Here is an 18,048-nt window from a genome sequence, read left to right as displayed (position 1 = left end):
GAGAAAGAAAGAGCCATAGTGAGAGCAGAAGCAGAGGGGAGGGGCGGAGGAAGAAGCAGAGTCCTCACTGAGCAGGAAGCCTGATGTGGGGCTGGATCCCAGCACTCTGGGATCATACTCTGAGCCAAAGGCAGATGCTTAACAGAAGGAGCCACCCAGGCACCCCAAGAGTGCCTCTCCAACATCTATTGTCTCCTAATTTGCTCATATCAGACATTTTGAGTGGTGTGGTAGTATCTCATTGTGCTTTTGATTTGTATTTCCCAGATGTCAAGTGATCAGCATTTTTTCATGTGTCTGGTGTTAACTGTACTTTAAAAGTTTGGTAGAATTCACCTGTGAAGCCATCTGGTCCTGGATATGTGTTTGTTGGGAGTGTTTTGATTACTCATTCAATTTCTTTACTATTAGTTGGTCTGTTTAGATTTTCTCTTCACTCCTTATTCAATCTTGAAAATTTGTCTATTTCTAGGAATTGGTTCATTTCTTCTAAAATGTCCAGTTTGTTGTCATATACTTATTCACAGTATGTTTCTTGTGATCTTCTGCTATTTCAGAGGTGTGTCTTATAACTACTATTAATTATGAATGTACTTATTTGGGCCCTCACCCTTTTTTTTCTCGACAATTTTCATTAAGGTTTTATCAATTTTCTATATTTTTTCAAAGAAGCAGCCCTTAGTTTCATTGGTCTTTTGTATTGTCTTTATAATCTTGTTTTCTATTATTTCTACCCTCATCTTTATCTTCCGTCTAATTTGTTTGGGTTTGGATTTTTTTTTCTTTTTCCAGTTCCTTTAGGTGAAAGATGAATTGTTTATTTGAAATTTTTCTTGTTTTTCTATTGTAAGCCTATATCTCTAAATACTTTTCTCTTTGCAGTGATTTTTCTATGCCCCTTAGATTTAGAATTTGGGATTTCCTTTTCATTATTCTCCAGGGAATTTAGATTTTCTCCTTGAGATATTAAGGCAAAAGTATGTGGAAGGAAGGCCTCCCTGTGATTTACTGGTAGAGTAAATAAGTCATAAAATGCCACTTACAGGTTCTACCAGCTTTATCTATATAGTTGTGGGGTGTGTGCCCAATCACATGGACAAATTCGTAGGTGATATCTCTATCTTTGCATGTTTATAAGTATCACAGCCAAGGCAAAGCCTCATTGTCTCCTTCCTGATGAGGACAGAGAATGGATTTCAGAAAGCCTCAGCCAGATTTTGTCACACAATTCTTTTGTTTCAAAAAAAGGTAGTATTTTTAAGTTGTCTATGTTAACTAATAGGTCTATTATTGTTATTTTAAAATTAATAAATATTCAAAAAATTTGAATAAAAAAAAAGATTTTCTCCTTGATGTCTTCATTGACCCATTGATTATTTAGCAGCATGCAGCTTAGCCTCCACATGTTTATTTTTTTATTGAGTTTTTTTTCCTTGTAATTGATTTCTAGAGGCATACAGTATTGTGGTCAGAAGAGATGCTTGAGATGATTTCAATCTTAAATTTAATGAGATTTGTTCCGTGACCTTCCATGTAATCTGTTATGGAAAATGTCCCATGTGCATTCACAATGAATGTATGTTCCTTTGGCTTTAGATACAATATTCCATACATGTCTACTAAATTCATTTGTTCCAATGTGCCACTATTTCTTTACTGATATTGTGTTTTGATGATGTATCCATCAACATAAGTAGGGTGTTAAAGTCCCCTACTTTTATTGTATTCCTGTCAATTTATTCATTTTTTAAAAAAATTATTTGTTTATTGATTGATTGATTGATTGATTGATTGATTTGAGAGAGGGAGAGAGAGTGAGCCAGAGAGAATATGAATTGGGGGGAGATGCAGAGGGAGAGGGAGAAGCAGTTTCACTGCTCAGCAGAAATCCTGATGTGGGCCTCCTCCCAGGACCCCAGAAACAATAACCTGAGCTGAAGGTGGGTGCTTAACCAACTGAGCCCCCCCCCAGGTGCGCCTCAATTTGTGTTACTATTATTTTACGTTGATATTACTTTTTATTTTTTTGTTATGTTACTATTACTTTTTTGCTAATGTTATGTTAATATTTTATGTTAATATTATGTTTTATGCTTACTTTTATATGTTTATACGTTTTATATGTTAAGTGCTTCTATATTGGATGCATAGATATTTACCATTTCTATATCCTTTAGGTGGATTGACTCCTTTATAATTCTGTGATCCCCTTTATTGTTTCTTCTAACTGTCTTTGTTTCAAATTCTATCTTGTCTGATATAAGAAATCTTACTCCAGCTTTTTTTAATCATTGTATTACCTATAATTTTCTTTTTTTTAAATAAATTCATATTTTATTGGTGTTCAATTTGCCAACATACAGAATAACACCCAGTGCTCATCCCATCAAGTGCCCCCCTCAGTGCCCATCACCCTTCACCCCCACCCCCCGACTCCTCCCCATCCACCACCCCTAGTTCGTTTCCCAGAGTTAGGAGTCTTTACGTTCTGTCTCCCTTTCTGATATTTCCCACACATTTCTTCTCCCTTCCCTTATATTCCCTTTCACTATTATTTATATTCCCAAAATGAATGAGAACATATAATGTTTGTCCTTCTCCGACTGACTTACTTCACTCACTATAATACTCTCCAGCTCCATCCACGTTGAAGCAAATGGCTGAGTAATATTCCATTGTATACATAAACCACATCTTCTTTATCCATTCATCTTTTGATGGACACAGAGGCTCCTTCCACAGTTTGGCTATTGTGGACATTGCTGCTAGAAACATCGGGGTACAGGTGTCCCGGCGTTTCATTGCATCTGTAACTTTGGGGTAAATCCCCAACAGTGCAATTGCTGGGCCATAGGGCAGGTCTATTTATCACTCTTTGAGGAACCTCCACACAGTTCTCCAGAGTGGCTGCACCAGTTCACATTCCCACCAACAGTGTAAGAGGGTTCCTTTTCTCCGCATCCTCTCCAACATTTGTGGTTTCCTGCCTTGTTAATTTTCCCCATTCTCACTGGTGTGAGGTGGTATCTCATTGTGGTTTTGATTTGTATTTCCCTGATGGCAAGTGATGCAGAGCATTTTCTCATGTGCGTGTTGGCCATGTCTATGTCTTCGTCTGTGAGATTTCTCTTCATGTCTTTGCCCATTTCATGATTGGATTGTTTCTTTGGTGTTGAGTTTAATAAGTTCTTTATAGATCTTGGAAACTAGCCCTTTATCTGATACGTCATTTGCAAATATCCTCTCCCATTCTGTAGGTTGTCTTTTAGTTTTGTTGACTGTATCCTTTGCTGTGCAAAAGCTTCTTATCTTGATGAAGTCACAATAGTCATTTTTGCTTTTGATTCTTTTGCCTTCGTGGATGTATCTTGCAAGAAGTTACTGTGGCTGACTTCAAAAAGGGTGTTGCCTGTGTTCTTCTCTAGGATTTTGATAGAATCTTGTCTCACATTAGATCTTTCATCCATTTTGAGTTTATCTTTGTGTATGGTGCAAGAGAGTGGTCTTGCATTCTTCTGCATGTGGATGTCCAATTTTCCCAGCACCATTTATTGAAGAGACTGTCTTTCTTCCAGTGGGTAGTCTTTCCTCCTTTATCGAATATTAGTTGACCATAAAGTTGAGGGTCCACTTCTGGGTTCTCTATTCTGTTCCACTGATCTATGGGTCTGTTTTTGTGCCAGTACCACACTGTCTTGATGACCACAGCTTTGTAGTACAACCTGAAATCTGGCATTGTGATGCCCCCAGATATAGTTTTCTTTTTTAAAATTCCCCTGGCTATTCGGGTCTTTTCTGATTACACACAAATCTTAAAATAATTTGTTCTAACTCTCTGAAGAAAGTCCGTGGTATTTTGATAGGGATTGCATTAAACGTGTATATTGCCCTGGGTAACATTGACATTTTCACAATATTAATTCTGCCAATCCATGAGCATGGAATATTTTTCCATCTCTTTGTGTCTTCCTCAATTTCTCTCAGAAGTGTTCTATAGTTTTTAGGGTATAGATCCTTTACCTCTTTGGTTAGGTTTATTCCTAGGTATCTTATGCTTTTGGGTGCAATTGTAAATGAGATTGACTCCTTAATTTCTCTTTCTTCAGTCTCACTGTTAGTGTATAGAAATGTCACTGACTTCTGGGCATTGATTTGTATCCTGACACATTACCAAATTGCTGTATGAGTTCTAGCAATCTTGGGGTGGAGACTTTTGGGTTTTCTATGTAGAGTATCATGTCATCGGCGAAGAGGGAGAGTTTGACTTCTTCATTGACAATTTGAATGCCCTTAATGTCTTTTTGTTCTCTGATTGCTGAGGCTAGGACTTGCAGTACTATGTTGAATAGCAGGGGTGAGAGTGGACATCCCTGTCTTGTTCCTGATCTTAGGGGAAAGGCTCCCAGTGCTTCCCCATTGAGAATGATATTTGCTGTGGGCTTTTCGTAGATGGCTTTTAAGATGTTGAGGAATGTTCCCTCTATCCCTACACTCTGAAGAGTTTTGATCAGGAATGGATGCTGTATTTTGTCAAATGCTTTCTCTGCATCTAATGAGAGGATCATATGGTTCCTGGTTTTTCTCTTGCTGATATGATGAATCACATTGATTGTTTTACGGGTGTTGAACCAGCCTTGTGTCCCAGGGATAAATCCTACTTGATCATGGTGAATAATTTTCTTAATGTACTGTTGGATCCTATTGGCCAGTATCTTGTTGAGAATTTTTGCATCCATGTTCATCAGGGATATTGGTCTGTAATTCTCCTTTTTGGTGGGGTCTTTGTCTGGTTTTGGAATTAAGGTGATGCTGGCCTCATAGAACGAATTTGGAAGTACTCCATCTCTTTCTATCTTTCTGAACAGCTTTAGTAGAATAGGTATGGTTTCTTCTTTAAACGTTTGATAAAATTCCCCTGGGAAGCCATCTGGCCCTGGACTTTTGTGTCTTGGGAGGTTTTTGATGACTGCTTCAATTTCCTCCCTGGTTATTGGCCTGTTCAGGTTTTCTATTTCTTCCTGTTCCAGTTTTCGTAGTTTGTGGCTTTCCAGGAATGCATCCATTTCTTCTAGATTGCCTAATTTATTGGCGTATAGCTGTTCATAGTATGTTTTTAAAATCATTTGTATTTCCTTGGTATTGGTAGTGATCTCTCCTTTCTCGTTCATGATTTTATTAATTTGAGTCTTCTTTCTCTTCTTTTTAATAAGGCTGGCTAATGGTTTATCTATCTTACTAATTCTTTCAAAGAACCAACTCCTGGTTCTGTTGATCTGTTCCACAGTTCTTCTGGTCTCGATTTCGTTGAGTTCTGATTGAATCTTTATTAACTCTCTTCTTCTGCTGGGGGTAGGATCTATTTGCTGTTTTTTCTCTAGCTCCTTTATGTGTAAGGTTAGCTTTTGTACTTGAGTTCTTTCCAGTTTTTGAATGGATGCTTATATTGCGATGTATTTCCCCCTTAGGACTGCTTTTGCTGCATCCCAAAGATTTTGAACGGTTGTATCTTCATTCTCATTAGTTTCCATGAACCTTTTTAATTCTTCCTTAATTTCCTGGTTGACCCTTTCATCTTTTAGCAGGATGGTCCTTAACCTCCACGTGTTTGAGGTCCTTCCAAACTTCTTGTTGTGATTTAGTTCTAATTTCAAGGCATTATGGTCTGAGAATATGCAGGGGACAATCCCAATCTTTTGGTATCGGTTCAGACCCGATTTGTGACCCAGTATGTGGTCTATTCTGGAGAAAGCTCCATGTGCAATAGAGAAGAATGTGTATTCAGTTGAGTTTGGATGTAAAGTTCTGTAGATATCTGTGAAATCCATCTGGTCCAGTGTGTCATTTAAAGCTCTCCTTTCTTTGGGGATGTTGTGCATAGAAGACCTATCGATGGTAGGGATCCCGGGTGGCGCAGCGGTTTGGCGCCTGCCTTTGGCCCAGGGCTTGATCCTGGAGACCCGGGATCGAATCCCACGTCGGGTTCCCGGTGCATGGAGCCTGCTTCTCCCTCTGCCTATGTCTCTGCCTCTCTCTCTCTCTCTCTCTCTGTGTGTGTGTGACTATCATAAATAAATAAAAATTAAAAAAAAAAGACCTATCGAGGGTAGAAAGAGCTAGATTGAAGTCACCAAGTATACGTGTATTATTATCTAAGTATTTCTTCACTTTGGTTATTAAGTGATTGATATATTTGGCAGCTCCAACATTTGGGGCATATATATTGAGGATTGTTAAGTCCTCTCGTTGGATAAATACTTTAAGTATGATAAATACTTATCATCCTCTTCATCTCTCATTTATCTGATATAAGGATGGCTACCCCTGCTTTCCTTTGAGTACCATTTGAATGGGGTAAATGGTTCTCCAATCTTTTATTTTCAGTCTGTAGGTGTCCTTCTGTCTAAAATGAGTCTCTTGCAGACAGCAAATAGATGGTTCCTGCTTTTTTATCTAGTCTGAAACCCTGTGCCTTTTGATGGGGTCATTAAGCCCGTTCACGTTCAGAGTTACTATGGACAGATATGATTTTAGTGTCATCATGATATTTATTCAGTCCTTGTTTTTGTGGAATGTTCCACTGAACTTCTTCTTAAAGGGGAATTTTAAGAGGCCCCCTTAAAATGTCTTGCAGAGCTGGTTTGGAGGTCACATACTCTTTCAGTTCCTGCCTGTCTTGGAAGCTCTTTATCTCTCCTTCCATTTTGAATGAGAGCCTTGCTGGATAAAGTATTCTTGGTTGCATGTTCTTCTCATTTAGGACCCTGAATATATCCTGCCAGCCCTCTCTGGCCTGCCAGGTCTCTGTGGAGAGGTCTGCTGTTACCCTAATACTCCTCCCCATAAAAGTAAGGGATTTCCTGTCTCTTGCTGCTTTAAGGATCTTCTCTTTATCTTTGGAATTTGCAAGCTTCACTATTAAATGTCGAGGTGTTGAACGGTTTTTATTGATTTTAGGGGGGGATTTCTCTATTTCCTGGATCTGAATGCCTGTTTCCCTTCCCAGATTAGGAATGTTTTCAGCTAGGATTTGTTCAAATACATATTCTGGCCCTCTGTCTCTTTCAGTGCCCTGGGGACCCCAATTAAAAGTAGGTTTTTCTTCCTCAGGCTGCCGTTTATTTCCCTATCTATCTTCATGGTCTTTTAATTGTTTGTCTCTTTTTTCCTCAGTTTGCCTCTTTGCCATCAACTTGTCTTCTATGTCACTCACTCCTTCTTCCACCTTGTTAACCCTCGTCGTTAGGACTTCTAGTTTGGATTGCATCTCATTCAATTGAGTTTTAATTTCTGCCTGATTGTATCTAAATTCTGCAGTCATGAAGTCTCTTGAGTACTTAATGCTTTTTTCTAGAGCCACCAGTAGCTGTATAATATGCTTCTGAATTGGCTTTCTGACATTGAATTGTAATCCAGATTTTGTAACTCTGTGGGAGAGAGGACTGTTTCTGATTCTTTCTTTTGAGGTGAGGTTTTCCTTTTAGTCATTTTGCTCAGTGCAGAGTGGCCAAAAGCGAGTTGTATTGGGAAAAGGAGAAAAAGAGAGGAGAGAAAGAAGGAAAGAAAAGAGAAAGAGGAAAAAAAAGGAAGAAAAAACCGAAAAAAAAGAAGAAAAAGAGAAAGAAAAAGAAAGAAAAAAAAAAGGGGGTGGGGGAAGTAAACAAATCAAAAAGCAAAACAAAACAAAACAAAACAACAACAAAAAAAAAAAAGAAAGAAAGAAAGAAAAAAAGAACCATGGGGGAGTATCTTCTGATTCTGTGTACTTTAAGTCCCTTGGCTTCCCCTGGAAGTTGTCAGTCAGTCTAGCTGGTCTTCTGGGGGAGGGGCCTGCTGTGCTGATTTTCAGGTGTTAGCAGTTGGGGGAGCTGCTGTGCCCCTGCCTGGTGCAGGGCTCAGTGGGGGTTGTTTACTCCGTGAGGCCCCAGGAGCAACTGCCCTAGTGGCGGGGCCAGCTCTGGAGCCCTGGAGTCAGCTCCCGCAGTAGCTCCGGAGCTCTCGGTCTGCAGGGCCTGGAGGCTCCGGGGCGGGGCCGCTGATCTGCTCAGCTGGGGCAGGAGCGTCCTTGCTGTGCTGGGCCTTCCCGGCCTCTGCCTGTCCCGGGGAGGCCGGATCCTGGGCTGTGTCCCGGCGCCCTGTGCTCCGGAACCTGCGCTGGTGGATTCGCGCTCCCGGGCCGCGCAGCCCCCTCCGCGGAGCCGCCCCCGATCCCCCGAGCTGCTCCCGCCCCGCAGCCCCCTCCGCGGAGCCGCCCCCGAGCCCCCCGAGCTGCTCCGGGTCCCGCCGTGCGCGCTGCAGCCCTTAGGGAGCTCGGCGCACTCTCCCGGGGCGCAGGTGTCTGTTAGTGTCCCCGGGAGCCCGAGGGCATCCCCGCCCTCCTGGGTCCTGCTCCACCTCCCTGTGAGCCCCTTTCCTCCCGGGAAGGTCGGTGCAGCTCATGCTCCTCCGGGACGGGGCTCTCCTGTCCTGGGGACACTCGCCCCGGCCTCAGCCCGGCTCCTCGCGGGCCCCTCCCCCTTGGAGGCCTTTTGTGTCTTATTTCTTTTTCCCCGTCTTCCTACCTTGATAGAAGCGCGAACTCTTCTCACTGTTGCATTCCAGCTGGTCTCTCTTTAAATCTCAGGCCGAATTCATAGGTTTTCAGGATGATTTGAAGGTTATCTAGGTAATTTGGTAGGGACAGGTGATTTGGGGACCCTACTCTTCCGCCATCTTGCCCCTCCTCCTTTTTTTTTTTTTTAATATCCACAAGTATTGAATATCTTTTCCCATCTTTTTACTGCCAGACTCTATGTCTTTCAGTCTAAAATGAGTCTCTTATAGGCAGTATATGGATGAGTCTTGGTTTTTATTTTCTTTTCCTTTTTTTTTTTTTTTTTGTTTAGTCAGACTTTTGTACAGAGCTGACCACTGATACAACAGACTAGGAGGCCTGAGTAGAAATATTGAGGGTATGCTTTTGGTCAGAGCAAGTCTCTAGTGTTGCTGACTGTGTTGCTTGGCCATAAATGTTGCAGGCATACTGGTGGGCAATGCCAACCACTACAAAAGTTCTTTGGAGGGTTTCTAGTCCTAGTGAGGCTACTCACTGGGTTTGGCAGGATGGGAACCTTTTGGGGGATATTGGTGCCAGCTAAGATGGCTCATTGGGTTTGGTGGTAAATAAGCCACTTCTCAGGTGTACCAGATCCAGTCAAACTGCCTGGTGGGTGCAGAAGTGTAGGAGTCACATTGGCAGTGGCCCATCCTGGTCAAGGCTTTCTTCCAGGTATGGTGGGGCAGGTGCCCCTTTGTGGCTCACTGGTTTCAGTGTAAGTTGCCCTTGAGGTGTGGCAGGGTGGCAGTCCCTTTCGGGAGTATCTGTCAGGACGCACACATTGCCAGGTGGGTCTGCTGGGGAACACCAAAATGGGGTAAACAGTGCTAGAAAGGTGGATGAAGACTGTCAAAACTGGGACCCAATGCACCAGGGCAGCTACGCAAAAGGTGGGTAGGAAAGATGGTGCCCACCAGCTCTTCCATTTCTGCCTCTAGGATACACCCTAAAATTAGTCATTAAATCTTCACATATGGGCCAACTACTTTTTACACTGCTGCCTCTTGCTGAGTCTCAGCATAAGTGAGTTTTTATGGGCCCTATAAGAGTAGAATCTTATATTTCTATAACCCTTCAGCCTTCCCAGAGTTAAACCCCACTGATTTTCAATGCTTCTGGAGATAAAGCCAGATAAATTTCAAAGCCAGATGTGATAAATTTCAAAGCCAGATAAATTTCAAAGCTCATCATCCCAGTGAAGATCCTTAGGATAGGATGGACAATGTGGAACTTGATCCCCTCACTTTTCACAGAGGACTCAGTGCCTGTGAGATTTCTGCCAGTTGTGGGTCACCACATTGGGAGGTCAGCTCAGAATCCTCCTACTCCACCATCTTAGTACTGACCTCAGAATTATTCCCCTCAGTTTTCATTTCATACCAAGGAAAGAGGAAATGTTTATTTATAATTTCTAAAGATACTCACTTATACCATAATCTCTAGGAGACTGAGATTGAATAAACAAACTTTACCTTTCTATACTCTAGAAAGTGGAATTTAAAACCACATTTATGTTATTGAAATTAAGACCAATACTTTAATCTTTTTAACAATGGCTAAAGCAGGCTAGCCATATAAGTTATTAAATCTATTATATTTCATTATATTTCCATAAACTAAACTAATAATCCATTTTTCTCGATTAGCCACATAATAGGATTATAACATTTAAGGCATTAAGGAATGATGCCAAAAAATGTAAAATTCACTGATGTTGTCTTTTGAAATTGAGGTGCTTATATTTACTATTCTTGTGTTTATTCACATTTTAGTTTTTAATTAAATAACTATATATGTTATATATATGTATAAATAATATCATTTGTTATATATATATACTCACTCTTTTGGCATTTAACTTCAATGAAATCTATGCCTGGCAGTAAAGAGTCACAGTAAAAATCACTCCAATTGTTTACTTCTCCTTGTAAGATCCTAATCACACATGTGTTATAACTTTTGATGTTATAACATTGATATCTTTATTTTTTTTAATGTTTATTTATTTATGATAGTCACAGAGAGAGAAAGAGAGAGAGGCAGAGACACAGGCAGAGGGAGAAGCAGGCTCCATGCACCGGAAGCCCGACGTGGGATTCGATCTCGGGTCTCCAGGATCGCGCCCTGGGCCAAAGGCAGGCGCCAAACCCCTGCACCACCCAGGGATCCCGATATCTTTAAAAAGTTATTTTTACTCCTCATCTCAGATTGGACTATTACTCTATCCAATCCAGAGCACTTAGGGGTAAACAAGCTGAATTTTTACCTGTTGACTTAAGAGGAGCCACAAAGTAATAATCGTAATTAAGGGAAGAGCCACATAAAATGTTGGATAAAACAACACTATTTAAATGCTAAGACTTCTTTTATCCATAACTTACACTAATTATTACCAGGAAACAAAATTACAAATATAGGAATTGAACAGGCTATCTCATAAAACCTTGACAATTGATCTCAAATTTCTTCAATTCCAAAAGAGATAGCCTTTACATATGTCTATATAACAAACTGGGTGAGGAGATTGAGGTTCTTGGTCAGTAACAGAAAGAACAGTAAATGAAACTTGATTTCAAAACAGAAAATATGTCTCCAGAAAAAATTACTCCTATTTATAGTGCATATGTGACATGTATTGAATTTCTCAAAAACCTGTTTGAAAATGCAAACATTTTGATGTATATGGTCAAAGTGGTTAAGTCAGATTATATTTTTGATACCTTGCTATTTCACTGGGTGAAAGGAAAAAATACAGTTTTGGAGCATGGGTTTTCTAGGAAGATGACTTTTATTGAGTTTTGGTAAGGTAAAATATGAAGCGATCACATATAGCCAGAACATCGTTGATTAGGCTGTATTTTAAGGATCATTAGGCATTGTTATTGATTCCTCAGATCAACCCTATGAAGTGTCTACAATTATTATCATGTCACAGGTGATGGCACAGAAGGATCAAGTTCTTAAGTCAAAATGACTGATATCTGGTGAATATACCAGGTAGCCCGCTCTTCTAACAATGAAGTATTAAAAAAAAATCTGAACTGAATTTAGTCTGGAGTCAAATCCACACATGCTCAATGTCAATCAACTAAAACATAGCCAAACCACAGACTGGCAAATGAGAAATAAATGCTTATTTTTAAATGTTAATGCAATCTTGGGTTGTTTGTGACACAACTTTAGCAATTAGTTATAGCTACCATTTAAATAGTATATGAAATTGACTTTGAATATTCACATAACTTCCCTATATGATCATAAGGAATAAGCACAGAGAATATAAAGAATATAAATATATCTTCAAAGAGATAAACATATATAAAATATGAATTATTTTGCAAATAATTATTGAGTTTATCTCTCTCTGCTATAATTGAATTAGGGTAAAAAGATCTCTGAATCATTATCAAAGTACTAACATTTGTCCTGAATTCTGTCAATAACTAGCTGTGTGCTCTATGCAAATATCCTTATACTTTTAATTCTTGTTTTCTTCACTACTTTACATTTATTTTTAACTTCAAAGTATTTTTAACAGATTAGTAAAGAATGACAGAGGTAGCGATGTGGAGAATTTAATAAAACAAGAACTCTTCCAATATACCTGAATCCAGGTGAAGACAATGCCATGAAAGAAAAGTATCAATGAAAATCTATCTCTATGGTATAATGAACCTAACCTTTCATAGTACTGCCCTACAACAGATTCTGAAGGTACACTTTGGTTCCATTCTCTGAGGAAGTGGGGCAGATGTGAAAAGCAAGAGCCTTATATAGCCACCCTGTGGTGGTTGCATGATCACCCTGAGTGTTTGTTAACAATTGAGTACTCCCAGCTCCAAATCAATCCCTTACTGCCTTATTCTCAGAAAATGGAGCTAGGTGCTGTACACTTTCTTTCTCTTGTCAGCTCATCCGAGGTTGGGTTTTGTCAGTAAGAGGTAATGGAGACACATTGAAGCAGAGAGGGCTCTTTTTCCTGGTTTCATGCTTTATCAGGGTGTTTGGCCATGATGGCTTGGTTGCCAGCTGCATGCATGCAGGAAGTGCAGTGTATTCAGCCTCCAGCAAATTTTTGTGTCCTGTACCATTCATAGTCCCTGCCGTTTGCTCTATGCCTCTTAACAAACTGGCAGGGGTTCTTCCTGCTTGACAGTCACAGCCTGAAATCCATCCTCACCAGCTTCAGCCCTGTGGACTGTGGAGCTGCTCTGTTCCAGGCCAATTCTGTGAACACATCTGCCATGAAGCTTGGAGGCACGTTGTCTTCAATGACATTTGAATCCCACCTTCAGAGAGTAGATCTAGCTTCTTGGCCATCTGTCTTTTGGGAACTCTCTTTTAACCCTAAGGTGTTCTTACATTTTTATCTTAGTAGCCTTTCCTTTTAGTAGGCTTTCCCTTACAAATAGATAATTGTTTACTCAAACTTCCCTTGGTGTCTGTGTCCTGATTCAACTCTGACTGATAACCTTGACACCCTGGGCTGTTCAACTCTTATTTGCAGCTCCTTTAAGGGCTAAGAAAAATCAATTAATTTGAAATGTTAGTAGAATTGTTCTTTTTATTGAGGAATTTATAAAAAGAGTACTTGATATTTTGATTTTTAATTTAAGTGTAATTCATCTTAATCAATAGCAAAGGCTTAAGAAATATGTAGTATGTACCTGAGTATATATACTTTTATGTTAGTATAACATCAACACCAAGGGTGAAACCTCAGGTACACTTTTGACATTGGGTGATTATAATGCACCACTACAGATTCATCCTGGGTAACAAATGGATCATTCTAGTGAGGGATGATGATAATTGGAGAGGTCATCACATGTGTGGATAGGGGCAATAGAGTTAATCTCTGTACCTTCCTCTTAATTTTGTTGTGAATCTAAAATTGCTCTGAAAAATAACATCTTTAAAAAATTCTGAGAAAACAATTGTATGGCTTTTTAGAAATGAGAGATAATGTTCTTTAGATTGTGAGATAGCATTATACCAAATTTAGGTAACTAATGCCTGGTGTTTACAAATATATGGTTTTAAGTCTAAGCAGTCTTCATGAGAAGTTTTGTTTGTGTCAAAGTTGAAATATGGACAATTCCCATCACTTTCTGAAGATAATGACAATCTGAAATACAGAGAATTATATCTCATTAATCTTAGTAGTATACACCATAATATTTATGAATAAAAAATTTATTTGTTTATTGCCTAATAGTTATAGATCAAAATCTAAATATTTCCCTTATCATTTTCTATGAAAACACTGCAACATTTGTGTTTATATAATTTTTCACATATTAATGTTTTTCCTTGTAAGATAATTCTTTAAAGTCATAAAATGTAAACATTCTCAGGAAACTTACACTTTGGAGAAGGAAGTGAAGCTTTTTGACCACACAGATGAATTATTACTGATTATCGGGGAGATTCTAATCCATGAAGAATGAGTAAAGAAGTTCAACCAATACTATGAGAAAACAGATTTTATGATAAATCAAATAGAAGTTTTTACATTCATTTGAATTTTGTAGTAACAAATAAATTCTTTCTTACATTATAGTATCCATCTAATTATAATATAATGTATCACACTGGACACACTGTACCTACGAGTGTCTTCATAGGACTAAGTAAGAGGAGAAACTGACAAAAGCAACAATTTTGGGCTCTGGTAGGTGACAAAATGTTAAGAGTCCTTTGTGAAATATTCTTTGGAAAAAATCCTAGGTATTCAAGTCAAAAGAAGAACCTTGTAATTTTCCTGTGTAATTTTCCTTTCCTTAGGGCAGCTCCAATACTTCCTTACCTGTCATCCCAGATCAGTTACCAAGAAGAACAGTAGTCTTCACAATTGGAAAAGCTGGCTGCAAAAAGCAATGCTGCTGGTGCCACAGAGACAAACTTAATTAGTTGATTTTTCAGCCCAAAGTGCTGATATTACTCAGTCATGATAAGGAAAACCCATATTTTTACTAGTCAGAGTTTGTGGTCTTTGTTCCAAGTGCTCTGATTCTCATAAATATAATGGGAAGATACTGTATGGGAAAGTACAGCAGAAGAGTTGACATGAGCCCTCTACACACTCTTGGCAGATGGAAAAAATTATGCACACAGGGAGAGGAGACCAAAGTGAACCTAGCAGAAAGTTAAAGATGAAGAAAATTTGAGAACTGCTAGTAATATTATGATCACTTCCCTACCACACTCCCACATACATACAAACACACACACAAGCACACACATCACATGGCAGATGGTGGAAGCCCTACTGACTTGCAGTATTTGAATATAGACTTTTAAAAATATTAATGATTGACATCTAAGCTACAAATCACAAGGATCATACCCAGTAAAATAGGCAAAAAATAAAAATAAAAAAAATAATAAGATTTTGGAAAACTAAACAAAAATATCAGAAAGTCAACTTCATAGGATAAGATTCTGCAGTAAAGTTTACACAACTTACAAAAAATAATAAATCTATGAAATATGAAAGAGAATGCATGTTTATTAAACAATATTATCAAGAACATCACCAAAAGAAATGAAAAGAAACTGGAAAATAGGGATCCCTGGGTGGCGCAGCGGTTTGGCGCCTGCCTTTGGCCTAGGGCGCGATCCTGGGGACCCAGGATCGAATCCCACGTCGGGCTCCCGGTGCATGGAGCCTGCTTCTCCCTCTGCCTGTGTCTCTGCCTCTCTCTCTCTCTCTCTCTCTGTGACTATCATGAATAAATAAATAAAATCTTTAAAAAAAAAAAAAAGAAACTGGAAAATATCTTCCATATTAGAAGGCATAAAACAGATCAATAGAAACTTTTATGCAGATAAGATTTACATTATTAGAAAAAAGCACTTTGAAGTTATATTTATGTATATATGTAAATTAAAAAATTTAGTTCAAATAATTGGATGAAAATACGATGGCAACAACTTAGCAAGTAGGATTTATCAATAGAGAAAAAAATGAATAGACCACAGAGATATTCTTGCTTTATAAATACATATCTAAAATGAAAACTTCAATAAATTAACTCTGCAGAAAACTTGAGTGGCAGAGAAAATAATTGATGAAATTGAAAAAAGGAGTAAGAGTATTCATCCCACAGGATGAGAGAGAATCATTAATAGGGTTTAGAAACCTTCAAAACAATATCAGTAAAACTAACATAGTTCTAAGTTCAACCTGAGAAGGACAAGAGAGGCAAAATAAACCAGAGAATCAATCTTACGTCACAATGTATGAATAACTTCTAAATATCTTTTAAAAATATTTATAGACCCCAGCGATTTAGCAAACTAAGAGAATGTGCACAAGAAATCCACATCTCAGGACATCATACTAAAATGACTGAAGATCACGTAAGAACACAAAGAAATACTCTTGAGGGAACAGGGTGAATTAAGAGGTGACCTAAGTCAGTATGAAAATCAGAGAATGGGTGATACATCTTTCACCTCCATCAGCCTTAGACCACGTATCCACCACACAATCCACCTCTGCCATGGATACTATTTCAGACCGGAGAGGAGGTGACATCAGCAAGACATAGCAATAGGAATCCCCAAGCTCTAAATTGCCATAGAAACAATAATTTAAAGATATATCCAGACCCAAACCCCTGTATTTTCCATATAATCATTTTTATAGGGTTGCCAAGACCACTGAATCGGGAAAGGACAGTATTTTTACAATTTATGATGGGAAACTATCCACACTCAAAAAGTGAAGCTGGATGCTTATATTTACATCATATATTAAGATTAACTCCAAATGGACTGAAGACCTAAACATACGATGTAAAATTATGAAACTCCTTGAAAAGACCATGGGAAAAATAAACAACATTGTATTTGGCAATTAATTCTTGGATATGACATCAAAAGCACAGACCACGAAGGAAGAGTCCACTCCAGACAAATGAGCTAACATCAAACTAAAATATTTCTGTGCATCAAAGGGATCGATCAGCAGAATGAAAAGACAAAATGGGAAAAAACACTTGCAAATCATATATCAGACAAAAGATTCATATCCAAAATATATAAGGAATCCTATGAATCAGTAACAACAATAAAAACCAAATAACCCAGTTAAAAAATGGGCATTTAATTAAAAATTTAAGTTAAAATTTTTTTTCCAAAGGAGATTTATAAATCATCAAAAACCATATGAAAAGATGCTAATTATCACCAATGATCAGAGAATTACAAGTCAAAACCTCAATGAAATATCACTTCATATACCTTAGGATGGATATTATAAAAAAAATAAGTGTCGTTGAGAAGGTAGAAAAAGAGGACTCTTGTACACTGCCGTTGGGAATGTAAACTGGACTGCCAATATGAAAAACATTATGGAGCTTCTTCAGAAAACTAAAACTAAAATAATATTATTATTATTATTTAAAGATTTTTATTTATTCATTCATGAGAGACACACAGAGAGAGAAGCAGAGACAGAAGGAGAGGGAGAAGCAGGCTCCCTGCAGGGAGCCCAACATGGGACTCAATTCTGGGACTCCAGGATCACGCCCTGGGCCGAAGGCAGTTGCTCAACCGCTGAGCCACCCAGGGATCCACATATAGAATAATATTATGAATCAGCACTCTGACATATAGGAAAATACATAAAATAATTGAGAACAAGATTTCAAAGAGATATCTGTACACCCATGCTCACTGCAGCATTATTCACAACAACCAAGTGGTAGAAGCAGCCCAAATGTCTACTGATAGATGAATGGATCAAGAAAACATAATAGTATGCACAAAGCAATGCAATATTACTCAGCCTTGAAAAGGAAAGAAATTCTATCACATGCTTCAGCATGGTTGAGAGTCTCAAGCAATATGGTTATAGAAATAAGCCACACACATACACACACACACACACACACAATAGGAATACACATTCACATCAGTAGTGAAACTGATAGATCCAGAAGTAAATGGTGATTCTTAAGGGTTGAGGGGATGTGGGGGAGGGGAATTACTGTATTACTATAGCTAGCAGTCTAAACTGTGTGCTTAAAGTTGTTGAAGATGCATGATATAGTTAGATGTAAGATGTGAGATAAGTATGATTCCCACTGTATGACAGACTGGAGAAAAAGCTATAGAGATAGTGAAAAGATCAGTGGTTGACAAAGTTTAGTGGGGAAGAAAGGATGGATAGGTGGAGCACAGAGGATTTTTAAGGCACTGAAACTATTCTGCATAACTCCATAAAGGTTGATACATGTCATTACATATTTCTCCAAACTCATTCAATACACAACATCAAGAGTAAACCTGATAGTACATTATAGTCTCTGGTTGATAAAAATGCGTCGATATAGGTTTATCAGATGAACCACGTCACTGAGGAATATTGACAGTGAGAGAGTCTATGCCCTACAGGTGCATAGATATATGCAGTAGGGGAATACAGGAAATCTCTTTGTCTTGTC

The 18,048-nt window shown here is 38.6% G+C and overlaps 1 protein-coding gene across 1 annotated transcript in view; it reads right to left on the bottom strand.

Annotated features, from left to right (window-relative positions):
- Positions 1-11,362: 11,362 nt before the first annotated feature.
- The window catches only part of LOC140616709 (uncharacterized), a 49,913-nt gene continuing 43,227 nt past the window's right edge, over positions 11,363-18,048 (bottom strand). The window contains exons 12-13 of the mRNA XM_072797429.1: positions 13,960-14,063; positions 11,363-13,721 (exon numbers count right to left, since the gene is read on the bottom strand). Coding sequence (XP_072653530.1) covers positions 13,595-13,721; positions 13,960-14,063 — 231 coding nt within the window. The 3' untranslated portion in view covers positions 11,363-13,594. The remainder of the gene's footprint in view (positions 13,722-13,959; positions 14,064-18,048) is intronic.

This window comes from Canis lupus, chromosome 25 (assembly GCF_048164855.1).
Source record: "Canis lupus baileyi chromosome 25, mCanLup2.hap1, whole genome shotgun sequence".
NCBI lineage: Eukaryota > Metazoa > Chordata > Mammalia > Carnivora > Canidae > Canis > Canis lupus.
The sequence above is the reverse complement of the archived record's forward strand: the minus strand, read 5'-3'. Positions and strand labels throughout refer to the sequence as shown.